This window comes from Thalassophryne amazonica, chromosome 6, assembly GCF_902500255.1.
Source record: "Thalassophryne amazonica chromosome 6, fThaAma1.1, whole genome shotgun sequence".
NCBI lineage: Eukaryota > Metazoa > Chordata > Actinopteri > Batrachoidiformes > Batrachoididae > Thalassophryne > Thalassophryne amazonica.
In genome coordinates, this window is record NC_047108.1 from 64,970,225 (window position 1) to 64,985,256 (window position 15,032).

At 47.4% G+C, this 15,032-nt stretch overlaps 1 protein-coding gene across 3 annotated transcripts in view; it reads right to left on the reverse strand.

The window, feature by feature from the left end:
- Positions 1-2,337: 2,337 nt before the first annotated feature.
- Positions 2,338-15,032, reverse strand: part of cacnb3b (calcium channel, voltage-dependent, beta 3b) — a 117,053-nt gene continuing 104,358 nt past the window's right edge. For 2 of the 3 annotated variants that reach the window (XM_034172342.1, XM_034172340.1), the window contains exons 11-14: positions 11,809-11,904; positions 11,546-11,719; positions 2,638-2,685; positions 2,338-2,557 (exon numbers count right to left, since the gene is read on the reverse strand). In XM_034172342.1, coding sequence (XP_034028233.1) covers positions 2,656-2,685; positions 11,546-11,719; positions 11,809-11,904 — 300 coding nt within the window. In that variant the 3' untranslated portion in view covers positions 2,338-2,557; positions 2,638-2,655. The remainder of the gene's footprint in view (positions 2,558-2,637; positions 2,686-11,545; positions 11,720-11,808; positions 11,905-15,032) is intronic. The other variant, XM_034172341.1, reaches the window with a different exon arrangement.

Genomic DNA, 15,032 nt, shown 5'->3' on the forward strand with positions numbered 1-15,032 from the left:
TCAATTTTTATGCCCCATTAAATAGACACATCAATACAGACATAATTTACATATTGACTTTCACTACTGATCACATATTTGTGCATAATGCAGTGCAATGTGTGTGCACAAACATGCACACACAGTCTGTGAGAGTCTGGCACAGCTATGAATGTATGATTGTGGCCCACTGGTTAGCAGGACGGCAGGGTCATTTAAAATAACTGTGGTTTAATAGCCTGTGACCTGGTTTGATGAAAATACAAGTTAATACTATCAAAATACTTTACTTACATTCCCTGAGGCAAAATGAACAAACACACAAAGCATCCAAATTCAGTTTTAGAATACATTATATAGCCCACTGTCTCAATTTGTTAGTTGATCGACTTTTTTTTTTCTTTCTGTGTGACAGTTTGTGAATGTGAGCATGTTTTTACAATTACAGTTCCTATAAAAAGTAATATTTATGGCATCAAATCAAAATCAGAAGCATGAGGCCTCTCAGTACAAAATAAAAAAGCTTTAATTACAACCTCAAAATAACACTGACAACATGATTTCTATATATATATATATATATATATATATATATATATATATATATATATATATATATATATATATATATATATATATATATATAAAGTATATACATATACAGCCCTGTATATGTGTTGGCCATCTTGGTTTATTTAATCCCTTTCTTCAGCTACTTTATGTTAAGCACCTGACTGTCCTGTACAACTCAGTTTGCCTTCATGTCTGAATACACTCATTTTATGTTTGTAAAATTGCAATGTAAAAACAGTGAAATACACCACTACCTCAATTTTGATTAATTGATATTTACATTTACTGTTACCTACCTTTTGTGTGTAATTTTGTTATAAATTAGATTGCAAAACAAAGTCTGCATGAAGGACTTCAAATGTGTTTGTCTTTCAACCAAGTATTTCCACTTAGTTTGGGGAGTCCACCTCTTATAGTTCTGCTGGACAAACTTTAGCCCATTAACTATTATATTTATAAGACATCAGCATTACAAAAACAAATGTTGGGCAGTTGTTTTGATTAAAATGATTGGCATTTGGCTTATGTCTAAAACAGGTTAACCCGGGCAGCACCGGGTACCCCAGCTACTGTATATATATGTATATATATATATATATATATATATATATATATATATATATATATATATATATATATATATATATATATATATATATATAAATCATGTTGTCAGTGTTATTTTGAGGTTGTAATTAAAGCTTTTTTATTTTGTACTGAGAGGCCTCATGCTTCTGATTTTGATTTGATGCCATAAATATTACTTTTTATAGGAACTGTAATTGTAAAAACATGCTCACATTCACAAACTGTCACACAGAAAAAAAAAAAGTCGATTAACTAACAAATTGAGACAATGGGATATATAATGTATTCTAAAACTGAATTTGGATGCTTTGTGTGTTTGTTCATTTTGCCTCAGGGAATGTAAGTAAAGTATTTTGATAGTATTAACTTGTATTTTCATTAAACCAGGTCACAGGCTATTAAACCACAGTTATTTTAAATAACCCTGCCGTCCTGCTAACCAGTGGGCCACAATCATACATTCATAGCTGTGCCAGACTCTCACAGACTGTGTGTGCATGTTTGTGCACACACATTGCACTGCATTATGCACAAATATGTGATCAGTAGTGAAAGTCAATATGTAAATTATGTCTGTATTGATGTGTCTATTTAATAGGGCATAAAAATTGATTAAAACTGCGAATAAAATCAAAGTATTTTCTGAAAGTGTCTCAGCACAGGTGATACAGTGTTGGCTGGAAAAAGTTTGGATGAACTGAAACAGCAGCATGCATCAAACTCTGGAGATGGAAGACATATAGATTTGGTTTTCTGTCGCATTCTACTCTTTGGTCGGAGACGGAACTTTTACCAGAGTGGAAACCTCAACAATGTTGTATTTTACTGATTGTGTTGGTGTGCTGTAGTACTGCATAATGACATACACTGATTTGTGAGTGTGTGTGTGTAATTTGTTGACGATGGGAGCTGGACCTGCCTGTTTCCTGATGTCTCAGCATTAGAAAAAAGCAGGGAGGAGGTATGTGGTGAGGGTTTGGGTGGGGGATGAGGTGGGGTGGGGGTGGGGGGCTGCACTCTTGTACTGTTATGCTGTCAGTAATGTGCAGATGTAGATGGCGGCCCTGAGTTTGTCACATTGTGGTGAGAGTTGGGAGTTCTTTCCGAGGGTGCAGCAGAAAGGCAGTGGTGTGACCCTGCATCTGATCTGGTGGAGGCCAAATCTTTCTCCTCCTCACCCTGTGTCTTCCTTTCTCCTCTTGCTCTGGCACACCAGCCTCCTGCTCCTTCTCGCTCAGGGGGCTCACCTCTTGGTCTCCACTCCACCCCTTTTTTAACCAGAGAAGGCGGTGGCTGGCTACAGTGAGATAAGGGTTGCTGATGCTGCCCCCTGGTGGCGCCCCAGTTCCCGTGCTCTATGACCTCGTAGCGTGACCCCAGTGGCGAGCACAGGATGTTCCTGCAGAGGAGCAGGAGGCTTCAAGAGACAAAACCAGTGGGAAAACAAAGTCAGCTTGACAAAATGTAAAAAATATAAGAAAAATTTGTTTTCCTCACCTGTGTTTGTGACAGTGATCATTCTATCAATTCTTGAGTCTCAGAAAACTGGTGCAGAGACAGAAAGAAAGCAAGAGGTATTCATTAAATGTAACATAAATAACATCACCAACCTGTATCTGGTTCTGTGAGTGCTATATGGAGTGGGGACAGAATCTCTGAGTTTTTCCCAGTGAAAACTGGTGTTCATCAGGGGTGTGTTTCTGGCTCCTAAACTGTCCAGTTCTTGCACAGACTGGGTACTGAGTAAGGTTGTGGAAACCTGCAATTTAGCTGCCTTTGTTGGTGAGGAATTATATACTGGCCTTGACTTCATGGACCATGTGATCTTTGTGGAAGCAATGGATGTGCTGAGTGCAGCACTTAAGAAGGTGAAGTAGGAATCAATGTGTCTGGGTTTGTGATTGTCCTGGATTAAGACTAAGATCCAGGGCCCGTAACTCCTAGTGACATTATTCTAAGAAAAATCTTAGAAATCCTCAAATTCTTAGACATTTCTTAGAATTCTCCCTTGGTAAGATGAAAGTTGACCACAGAGCACCTTAGGCCTTCAGAGAGCTCCTAAAGCCTGGTTCACACGACAGGATTTTAAAATTATCTGTAGGTTTCCAAAACCTGAGAGACCACACACGTGAAGATAAAAAATCATGGATCTAACAGGTTTGGTCGTACAGTGTGTAGTGTTCAGCCACACGGTAATAACAACAACACCACACAAACAGATTTCACACACAAACATTTACAGTTCAGAAAGGAAATCTTGCAAAATCTCTCAAGATTAAACGTGACTTCACAGTAAACAAACGGAGGTACTTTGTGGACTATTTAAAACAGAGGAAAAAAATGATAAGGAGTGGAGACAGCGCGACCACCGGACTTTCTGGTAAGTCAGAACAGCTGTTTTGATTTTATTTTCCGCTCCGTACATTCGTCACCTCGCTTTCTGATTGGCTGCACGTCACATTCAGCAGGTTGTGTGCTCGTTTGTGGTCGGAGGACACAACACACGCCACGATATCGGGCCAAAAAAATCAACATGTTGAATATCCCCAATTTGCGATCGGAGCGCCCCTGACGCCCTTCCTTCCGCTCTGAACACACCACACACGGCAGGAATATCTGAGAAGATTATCTTTAGCGTCATCACGATTGTCGGGGCGTCCTTAAGACTGTCGGAAGGGGAAGATCGGCCTAATTATCCTGCCGTGTGAACCCGGCCTAAGGTGCCAAACTGGTAAGAGCACGGAGGAGGATCTTTAAGGAGCCTAAGGCCGAGTTCACACTGCAGGATAATTAGGCCGAAGAAGATATGAAAGAATGAAATGAAATTAAAGAAATTAAGAAATTTCTTCTCTACAAGAGTCTAGACAGAAGTCAGACTACCAGAGCAAGAATTTTAGCTGAAGAAGCTTCTGCAATTTGAAGCGAAACGTCCTCGCATCAAGCAACCCAGTCCAGTCGAAGATTCAAGCTTCTCTACTTCACGTGTGTGGTCTCTCAGGTTTTGGAAACCTACAGATAATTTTAAAATCCTGTTGTGTGAACCAGACTTAAGAGTGTCTTAAGCAGAGAAGATGGCAGAAAAGACAGAGGAAGCAGAGATATTCTCTGTATGTAGGATTATAGTAAGTCAGTAACACACTACCCGCTTGATCTACGTAATTATTTTATGTTAACTTACTGTCTTAATGTATTTATAAATAGTTTAGGTTCTTGTTATCATATACACACTATTATATTATTATTATTATTATTATTATTATTATTATTATCATTATTATAATCATCAGTATTATTAATATTTTTCTTTTATTATTACTTCTATTTTGTCATTTGGTTTTAAATGGACCACAATGGAAATAAGTGTTTTCACTTTCTTGTGTCATGCATGTATTTTTAATGTATTTACAATTATATTATGTAGTTAAAATTGACTAAAAAAGCTCATGCATGCACACATGCTTTTAATATATAAATATTCAGCATATGAATGACGTACAGTCAAACATTTTCAAGCTGTGTAACAATTTATTTAATTTTGCTGAGTTTCATCATCATGACATTAAATTATTTTCACGATTACATGTCTTAATACAGTTCAGGTTATATGAGCGGTTGATTTCTCTGTCCATTCATAAATAGGAGGGCAGAGCGCATTTGTTATTTTTTTTATTTCTCCTCCCCTTTCTGTGACAACCAATCACAGCTCTTAGAGGACTAGCAACAGGGTCAACCCCACCTCCTCACAAAGATAGAAATTTCTGTCCCCTCCCGCTCAGAGTTGCTCTCAGACACCTCTTCAATCTCTCCTAGACTAGGATTCCTTGCCAGCAAATTTTAGGCTACGTTAGGAGCTCTTTGAGAGGACTTTGAGTTGCTTTGCAGATACAGGCTCAGGCTTTTACCTACTTCCTGAACTCAGTCATCAGAAGTGTTGAACTTTCACAGTAAAATCACCAGTGTTAGTTTTACACTGGTGATTTTGCTGTGTATAGAGAAGTTCTCTTATCCTAGCAGTGAAGTGACATTTGTGTCTCTGGTGTTGTGTGGGCCGCCAGAAGAGGAGGTACTGCTGGCCCACCACCAGAGGGCGCCCTGCCTGAAGTGAGGGCTTCAGGCACGAGAGGGCGCTGCCGCCTCAGGAACAAGCCGTGGTGACAGCTGTCACCCATCATCCGTGACAGCTGTCACTAATCATCCAATCCACATCTGGAATAAAAGCAGGAAGACACCTCCACCACACTGCCGAGATATCATCTTCTACCAGAGGAGTACCAGTCCTTTTTGTGGAGGCTGTGCAAGACGGCACTCTTTTTCCTCTGAGGGATCGCTGCAACGTATTGAGTGAGAGGTGGAGGTGGAATTCCCACCAGGATTGTTACTGGGTGTTCACACACCCACCCTTGACTGTCTTTGCTTTCTGCCAGCAGTACCAGATCCGACACGCCGTGAAGGTGGCCACCTGGGGACTTCGGGACTTGGCAGCTCCAGTATTCCTCGGGTTCGGTAGCAGTGGAAATCGTGTGGTTCCGGTTCGTTTCCAGACGGGCGTCTCCTATCGTCGAGCCTGCCCACACGACACCTTTATTGATTGACTTTTGCACATTCTGTAATCTGCTGTGTTTGGTTGTGTCATTCACAACAGTAAAGTGTTATAATTTGACTCCTTCCATTGTCTGTTCATTTACGCCCCCTGTTGTGGGTCCGTGTCACTACACTTTCCCAACAGGATATCTCGGCCAGTGTCATGGTCACCAGGCTGTTGAACAACCAATGGGAGAGCAGGGAGCGCAGGCGTCTGCAGGAGGCGTGATTGGTGAGCTACAGCATATTCTCACCGCCTTTACGGCTCGGATGGATCAAATAGCCGAGCAAAACATCCTCCTGAACCACAGGGTGGAGGCTCTCTCCGTGCAAGTGGAGGCGAGCGCTCAGGGCGCTGCTGCAGCTCCTCCTCCTGCCGACCCTGTGCTGGATATAAATGTTCCAGTGGTGGTTCAACAACCCCTCTCACCATCCCCTGAAGCATACATAAGCCCTCCTGAGCCGTACGGAGGTTGTGTGGAGACGTGCGCAGACTTTCTTATGCAGTGTTCGCTCGTCCCGTCATGTACGCGTCAGACGCAAGCAAAATAGCTTATGTGATCACTCTGCTTCGGGGAGAGGCACGCGCTTGGGCTACGGCGCTTTGGGAGCAAAATTCACGGCTCCTTCACACGTACACTGGGTTTGTGAGGGAGTTCAGAACTGTGTTTGATCACCCTAACAGGGGAGAGACCGCTTCAACTGTGCTGCTGTCGATGAGACAGGGACGCCGAAGCGCAGCTGCTTATGCAGTCGACTTCCGTATCGCGGCTGCGAGGTCCGGCTGGAATAACGCTGCGCTCCGCGCCGCCTTTGTAAACGGACTGTCATCAGTCCTAAAGGAGCACCTAGTGGCCAAGGATGAACCGCGGGAATTAGATGGGCTTATTGATCTCGTTATACGGTTAGACAATCGGTTGGAGGAACGCCGTCGGGAACGAGACGAAGGACGTGGCCGGGCGCGCGCCATCCCTCTTCCTTCCGGGTCCGAGAAAGGTCCGCCCTTCCCACGCTCCCTGGCCTCTACGTCCCGTGGGGCGACAGCTCCCCCTGCTGACGAAGCTATGGACACGACCAGGGCCACATTTAGACCACCTAATAGACAGAGGAGGTTTCCACGCGGGGCGTGTTTTGTTTGTGGCTCAAAGGAGCATCAATTGAGCAATTGCCCCGAACGGTTAAACACCAACGCCCGCCCCTAGAAACTGGGCTTAGGGTGGGCCAAGAAATTCACGTGGGACACACACATATTGCCGCACGGCTCCTAGTTACAATCCTTAGTGGGGATTTAACCCTTCAGGCCCCAGCACTGGTAGACACAGGGTCAGAAGGGAATCTGCTAGACAGCAGATGGGCCAGGGAGGTAGGGCTCCCTCTGGTGGCGCTACCTACACCATTGCAGGTGCGAGCACTAGATGGCACCCTACTCCCTTTAATCACACACAGGACACCACCAGTAACTCTGGTAGTGTCAGGGAATCATAGGGAGGAGATTGAGTTTTTTGTGACTCCTTCTACCTCCCGTGTGATTCTGGGGTTCCCCTGGATGTTGAAACACAATCCCCGGATTGATTGGCCGTCCGGGGTGGTGGTACAGTGGAGCGAGACCTGCCATCGGATGTGTTTGGGATCCTCGGTTCCTCCCGGTTCCCAGGCTATGGAGCAGGTCAAAGTTCCCCCCAATCTGTCGGCGGTGCCGGTTGAGTACCACGATCTTGCTGACGTTTTTAGCAAGGATCGGGCACTCACTCTCCCCCTGCATCGTCCGTACGATTGTGCCATCGATTTGTTGCCAGGTGTGGAGTTCCCGTCCAGCAGGCTGTACAACCTCTCCCGACCTGAGCGCGAATCAATGGAGACCTACATCCGGGACTCCTTAGCTGCCAGGCTGATCCATAACTCCACCTCTCCGATGGGAGCAGGTTTCTTTTTTGTGGGCAAAAAAGATGGCGGTCTTCGTCCATGCATTGATTATCGGGGGCTGAACGAGATCACGGTTCGCAACCAATACCCGTTGCCTTTGTTGGATTCGGTGTTCACCCCCCTGCATGGAGCCAAAATCTTCACAAAGTTGGATCTTAGGAACGCATACCACCTAGTTCGGATCCGGAAGGGAGACGAATGGAAGACGGCATTCAACACCCCGTTAGGTCATTTTGAGTACCTGGTCATGCCGTTCGGTCTCACTAACGCCCCGCGACGTTCCAAGCTTTGGTTAATGACGTCTTGCGGGACTTCCTGCACCGATTCGTCTTCGTATACCTGGATGATATACTCATCTTTTCTCCGGACCCTGAGACCCATGTACGGCATGTACGTCAGGTCCTGCAGCGGTTGTTGGAGAACCGGCTGTTTGTGAAGGGCGAGAAGTGTGAGTTTCACCGCACTTCTTTGTCCTTCCTGGGGTTTATCATCTCCTCCAACTCCGTCGCCCCGGATCCAGCCAAGGTCGCAGCGGTGAGAGACTGGCCCCAACCTACGAGCCGTAGGAAGCTGCAACAGTTCCTCGGCTTCGCAAATTTTTACAGGAGGTTCATTAAGGGGTATAGTCAGGTAGTTAGCCCCCTGACGGCCCTGACCTCATCAAAAGTTCCCTTCACCTGGTCGGATCGGTGCAAAGCCGCGTTTAGGGAGTTGAAACGCCGGTTCTCGACTGCACCGGTCTTGGTGCAGCCCGATCCTAGTCGCCAGTTTGTGGTTGAAGTGGACGCCTCTGACTCAGGGATAGGAGCCGTGCTATCCCAGAGCGGAGAAACCGATAAGGTTCTTCACCCGTGTGCCTATTTTTCCCGCAGGTTGACCCCAGCAGAGCGGAACTATGACGTGGGCAATCGAGAGCTCCTTGTGGTGAAAGAGGCTCTTGAGGAGTGGAGACACCTGCTGGAGGGAGCATCAGTACCTTTCACAGTTTTCATGGACCACCGGAACCTGGAGTATATCAGGACCGCCAAGCGACTGAACCCCAGGCAAGCCCGCTGGTCACTGTTTTTCGGCCGTTTTGACTTCCGGATCACCTACTGCCCCGGGACCAAGAACCAAAGATCGGATGCCCTGTCCCGGGTGCATGAACGGGAAGTCAAGACCGAGCTGTCGGATCCACCGGAACCCATTCTACCGGAGTCCACTATCATGGCCACCCTCACCTGGGACGTGGAGAAGACCATCCGGGAGGCCCTGGCACGGAGCCCGGATCCCGGAACAGGACCGAAAGACAGATTGTACGTCCCACCAGAGGCCAGAGCTGCCGTTCTGGACTTCTGTCACGGGTCCAAGCTCTCCTGCCACCCAGGGGTGCGTAGGACCGTGGCAGTGGTCCGGCAGCGCTTCTGGTGGGCGTCCCTGGAGACTGATGTCCGGGCTTACATCCAGGCCTGCACCACCTGCACCAGGGGCAAGGCGGACCACCAGAAGGCACAGGGACTCCTACAGCCACTTCCTGTGCCTCACCGCCCCTGGTCCCACATTGGTCTGGATTTTGTCACGGGCCTCCCGCCGTCCCGGGGACACACCACCATTCTCACGATAGTGGACCGATTCTCCAAGGCGGCCCACTTCGTGGCCCTCCCGAAGCTCCCGTCGGCCCAGGAGACGGTGGATCTCTTGGTCCACCATGTTGTCCGGCTGCATGGGATACCAACAGACATCGTGTTGGATCGCGGTCCCCAGTTCTCCTCGCAGGTGTGGAGAAGTTTCTGCCGGGAACTGGGGGCCACCGTAAGCCTCTCGTCTGGGTATCACCCACAGACTAACGGACAGGTCGAACGGGCCAACCAGGAGTTGGAGCAGGCCCTTAGGTGCACGACCTCCGCACACCCGACGGCTTGGAGTGAACATCTGGCCTGGATCGAGTACGCTCATAACAGCCAAGTGTCCTCTGCCACCGGCCTCTCCCCGTTCGAGGTGTGTCTGGGGTACCAACCCCCTTTGTTTCCTTTGGTGGAGGGAGAGGTCGGTGTGCCCTCGGTCCAGGCCCACCTGCGCAGATGCCGTCGGGTGTGGCGCACCGCCCATTCGGCCTTGTTGAGGGCCCGGATGAGAGCTAAAGCCCATGCAGACCGTTGACGGTCCCCAGCCCCCGCATACCAGCCCGGGCAGGAGGTATGGCTTTCCACCAAGGACATTCCACTACAGGTCGAGTCTCCTAAACTAAAAGACCGCTTCATTGGACCCTTTACCATCCTCAAGGTTCTCAGTCCTACCGCAGTGAGGCTCCAACTCCCGGCCTCACTGCGGATCCATCCGGTTTTCCATGTCTCCAGAATCAAGCCGCATCACACCTCACCCCTCTGTGCACCCGGTCCGGCGCTGCCTCCTGCCCGTATTATCGACGGGGAGCCGGCTTGGACAGTTCGCCGGCTCTTGGACGTCCGTCGAATGGGCCGGGGCTTTCAGTGTTTGGTGGACTGGGAGGGGTATGGACCCGAAGAACGCTCCTGGGTGAAGAGGAGCTTCATCCTGGACCCGGCCCTCCTGGCCAATTTCTATCGTCGCCACCCGAACAAGCCTGGTCGGGCGCCAGGAGGCGCCCGTTGAGGGGGGGGGTCCTGTTGTGTGGGCCGCCAGAAGAGGAGGTACTGCTGGCCCACCACCAGAGGGCGCCCTGCCTGAAGTGCGGGCTTCAGGCACGAGAGGGCGCTGCCGCCTCAGGAACAAGCCATGGTGACAGCTGTCACCCATCATCCGTGACAGCTGTCACTAATCATCCAATCCACATCTGGAATAAAAGCAGGAAGACACCTCCACCACACTGCCGAGATATCATCTTCTACCAGAGGAGTACCGGTCCTTTTTGTGGAGGCTGTGCAAGACGGCACTCTTTTTCCTCTGAGGGATCGCTGCAACGTATTGAGTGAGAGGTGGAGGTGGAATTCCCACCAGGATTGTTACTGGGTGTTCACACACCCACCCTTGACTGTCTTTGCTTTCTGCCAGCAGTACCAGATCCGACACGCCGTGAAGGTGGCCACCTGGGGACTTCGGGACTTGGCGGCTCCAGTATTCCTCGGGTTCGGTGGCAGTGGAAATCGTGTGGTTCCGGTTCGTTTCCAGACGGGCGTCTCCTATCGTCGAGCCTGCCCACACGACACCTTTATTGATTGACTTTTGCACATTCTGTAATCTGCTGTGTTTGGTTGTGTCATTCACAACAGTAAAGTGTTATAATTTGACTCCTTCCATTGTCCGTTCATTTACGCCCCCTGTTGTGGGTCCGTGTCACTACACTTTCCCAACATCTGGTTCTTCATCCTTTGAGAGCAGGAGATGCCTGGGAAGAACTTATGGAGCCATGAGGTCACTGGACAGAGGTGTTTGGTGATGATGCTGATACCTTTACAGGAGAACCAAGGTTCAGTTCCTTAAGGTACTGGTGTTTCCTGTTTAATTGTATGGCTGTGAGACCTAAGGCAATGATAGCTACCTTTGGCATTCGGTCTCTTTGAAAGGTCCTTGGGTACCACTGGAATGGTTGCTTAGAGAGACTAATGTGAGGAGTACTTGCACTGTGAGGGAATGTCAGCTATGACATTTTGGCCACGTGTGTGCTTCTTTGTCCATGATCCAGTGCATAAGTGCCTCAGTGAGGATCCCAGCAGCTTGAAAAGGCCAAAGTGATGTCCATATTTCATCTGACTGCAGTAAATAGAGGTTTACTTTTGACAGATGGGGATGGACTGTTGGTCTGCCTGAGTGGTTACCATCCAAACCCAAGACAATTCTGTGGCGTGATGGAAGCAGCAACCACAGCGCCAGTACATTCTCAAAGACCTGACCTAAACATAAATAAAACATTAATAAGCCCAACATCAGTTTGGTGCTCATCTACCTGTTGGCTGGAGTTAGCTGAGGGTGGGGTGATCACACTTTGGTCCAGTAAGGGGTTGTTGACTGGAGCAGAACAAGGGAAGTGAGTGGCACGCCAGTAAATGTCCAGATACTCTGCCAGATGTTCACATGCATCTTCCAGCTGGTTCTCATCAAGAATCACATCAAACATTTCCTAGCAAGTGAAAAAAACAAGTTGAGATGCATCGCGCAAATATGGATATGTTCAGTTAACATATGAGTGTGTTAGTGTAAGTGACGTACAGGCGGACACTGAGCCAGCTTGTCCCCTGCCATCATCTGGACATTGAGGTGTTTGCTCTGTGACTTCCCTCGTGACTTGATCAACCTCTGAAGAACCTGGGAGATGAATCAGAGTCAGTCAGGCAATGAAGAAGGTTGAGGGGGCGGCTGGAGCCTATCCTAGTGGTCCCTAGGTGAGAGGAGGAGTACACCTTGGACAGGCTGCCAGACTGTTGCAGAGCCAATAGATATAGGACACACACATTCACACTCACACCTACAGCCAATTTAGAGTCACCAATTCATTGTCTTTGAAATTAGGAGGAAGCCGGAAACCCACACAAATACGGGGAGAGCACTGTGTGTATACGAGGGCTGTCAATAAAGTTACGGTCCTTTTTATTTTTTTCAAAAACTATATGGATTTCATTCATATGTTTTTACGTCAGACATGCTTGAACCCTCGTGCGCATGCGTGAGTTTTTCCACGCCTGTCGGTGACGTCATTCGCCTGTGAGCACTCATTGTGGGAGGAGTCGTCCAGCCCCTCGTCGGAATTCCTTTGTCTGAGAAGTTGCTGAGAGACTGGCGCGTTGTTTGATCAGAATTTTTTCTAAACCTGTGAGACACATCGAAGTGGACATGGTTCGAAAAATTAAGCTGGTTTTCAGTGAAAATTTTAACAGCTGATGAGAGATTTTGAGGTGATTCTGTCGCTTTAAGGACTTTTCACGGTGTGAGACGTCGCGCAGCGCTCTCAGGCGGCGTCATCAGCCTGTTCAAGCTGAAAACCTCCACATTTCAGGCTCTATTGATCCAGGACGTCGTGAGAGAACAGAGAAGTTTCAGAAGAAGTCGGTTTCAGCATTTTATCCGGATATTCCACTGTTAAAGGAGATTTTTTTAATGAAAGACGTGCGGACGGGTCCGCGCGTCGGGACGCAGCCGACGCGGTGCGGCGGCACAGGAAAAACACCTCCGTGTTGATAACCATTTGTAAAATCCAGGCGGCTTTTGATGGCTTTCAGTGGAGTGAGTATATGAGAAATTGTTTAACAGGCAGGACATGTTCCAACTTGTCCTTAAGGCTTTCAACAGAGGTGTTTTTCCTGTGGCGGAGCGTCGCGGCGGCTGCGTCCCGACGCGCGGACCCGTCCGCACGTCTTTCATTAAAAAAATCTCCTTTAACAGTGGAATATCCGGATAAAATGCTGAAACCGACTTCTTCTGAAACTTCTCTGTTCTCTCACGACGTCCTGGATCAATAGAGCCTGAAATGTGGATGTTTTCAGCTTGAACAGGCTGACGACGCCGCCTGAGAGCGCAGCGCGACGTCTCGCACCGTGAAAAGTCCTTAAAGCGACAGAATCACCTCAAAATCTCTCATCAGCCGTTAAAATTTTCACTGAAAACCAGCTTAATTTTTCGAACCGTGTCCACTTCGATGTGTCTCACAGGTTTAGAAAAAATTTTGATCAAACAACGCGCCAGTCTCTCAGCAACTTCTCAGACAAAGGAATTCCGACGAGGGGCTGGACGACTCCTCCCACAAGGAGTGCTCACAGGCGAATGACGTCACCGACAGGCGTGGAAAAACTCACGCACGCGCACGAGGGTTCAAGCATGTCTGACGTAAAAACATATGAATGAAATCCATATAGTTTTTGAAAAAAATAAAAAGGACCGTAACTTTATTGACAGCCCTCGTATATATATATATATATATATATATACATACATATACATACGAGGTCTGTCAATAAAGTAACGGTCCTTTTTATTTATTTTTTTTTAATTATATGGATTTGATTCATATGTTTTTACGTCAGACAAGCTTGAACCCTCGTGCGCATGCGTGAGTTTTTCCACGCCTGTCGGTGACGTCATTCGCCTGTGAGCACGCCTTGTGGAAGGAGTGGTCCCGCCCCCTCGTCGGATTTTCATTGTCTGGAAATGGTGGAATGATTTGGACTTTTTTTCCATCAGAATTTTTTCAGAAGCTGTTAGAGACTGGCACCTGGAAACCATTTGAAAAATGTATCTGGCTTTCGGTGAAAATTTTACGGGCTTCACAGAGAATAAGGACTGTTACTACAGCTTTAAGGGCAGCTTTAAGGGCGGCTTTAAGGACGGCTTTAAGGACGCTCGGCGCGCCGTGCTCCGAGCTGCGACGACGAGGCAGAAAACGCCAGATCATTTCTAAGCTGATGGCTCTGTGGATACGAGACCGTCGTGTGCACTTTCTCTGGTTATCACAAGAGCTGGACATCAGCCATTTTCCAGCAGATTTCACTTTTAACAAGAGATTTTGTCATGGAAAGCCGCTGGAGGCTTTGTGCTTAACGACCGATTCGCTGTTTGAGTGAGACAAAGGAACACCTCCGTTTCGGCATGTCAGAGGACAAGTTAGGACAAGCCCAGCTCTCCACAATTTCTCTGATACTTACTGGACTGGTAAGCATTGAAAGCCGAGATAGGCATGTCCCAACTTGTCCCATGACACGCCGAAACAGAGGTGTTCTTTGTCTCACTTATACAGCAAATCGGTCGTTACGCACGAAGCCTTCGCGCGGCTTTCCATGACAAAATCTCTTGTTAAAAGTGAAATCTGCCGGAAAATGGCTGATGTCCAGCTCTTGTGATAACCAGAGAAAGTGCACACAACGGTCTCGTATCCACAGAGCCATGAGCTTAGAAATGATCTGGCATTTTCTGCCTCGTCGCAGCTCGGAGCGCGGCGCACCGAGCGTCCTTAAAGCCGTCCTTAAAGCTGTAGTAACAGTCCTTATTCTCTGTGAAGCCCGTAAAATTTTCACCGAAAGCCAGATAAATTTTTCAAATGGTTTCCAGGTGCCAGTCTCTAACAGCTTCTGAAAAAATTCTGATGGAAAAAAAGTCCAAATCATTCCGCCATTTCCAGACAATGAAAATCCGATGAGGGGGCGGGACCACTCCTTCCACAAGGTGTTCTCACAGGCGAATGACGTCACCGACAGGCATGGAAACCTCACGCATGCGCACGAGGGTTCAAGCTTGTCTGACTTAAAAACATATGAATGAAATCCATATAGTTTTTGAAAAAAATAAAAAGGACCGTTACTTTATTGACAGACCTCGTATATATATACACACACACACACACACACACATATATATATATATATATATATATATATATATATATATATACACACAGTGAGGAAAATAAGTATTTGAACACCCTGTGATTTTGCAAGTTCTCCGAC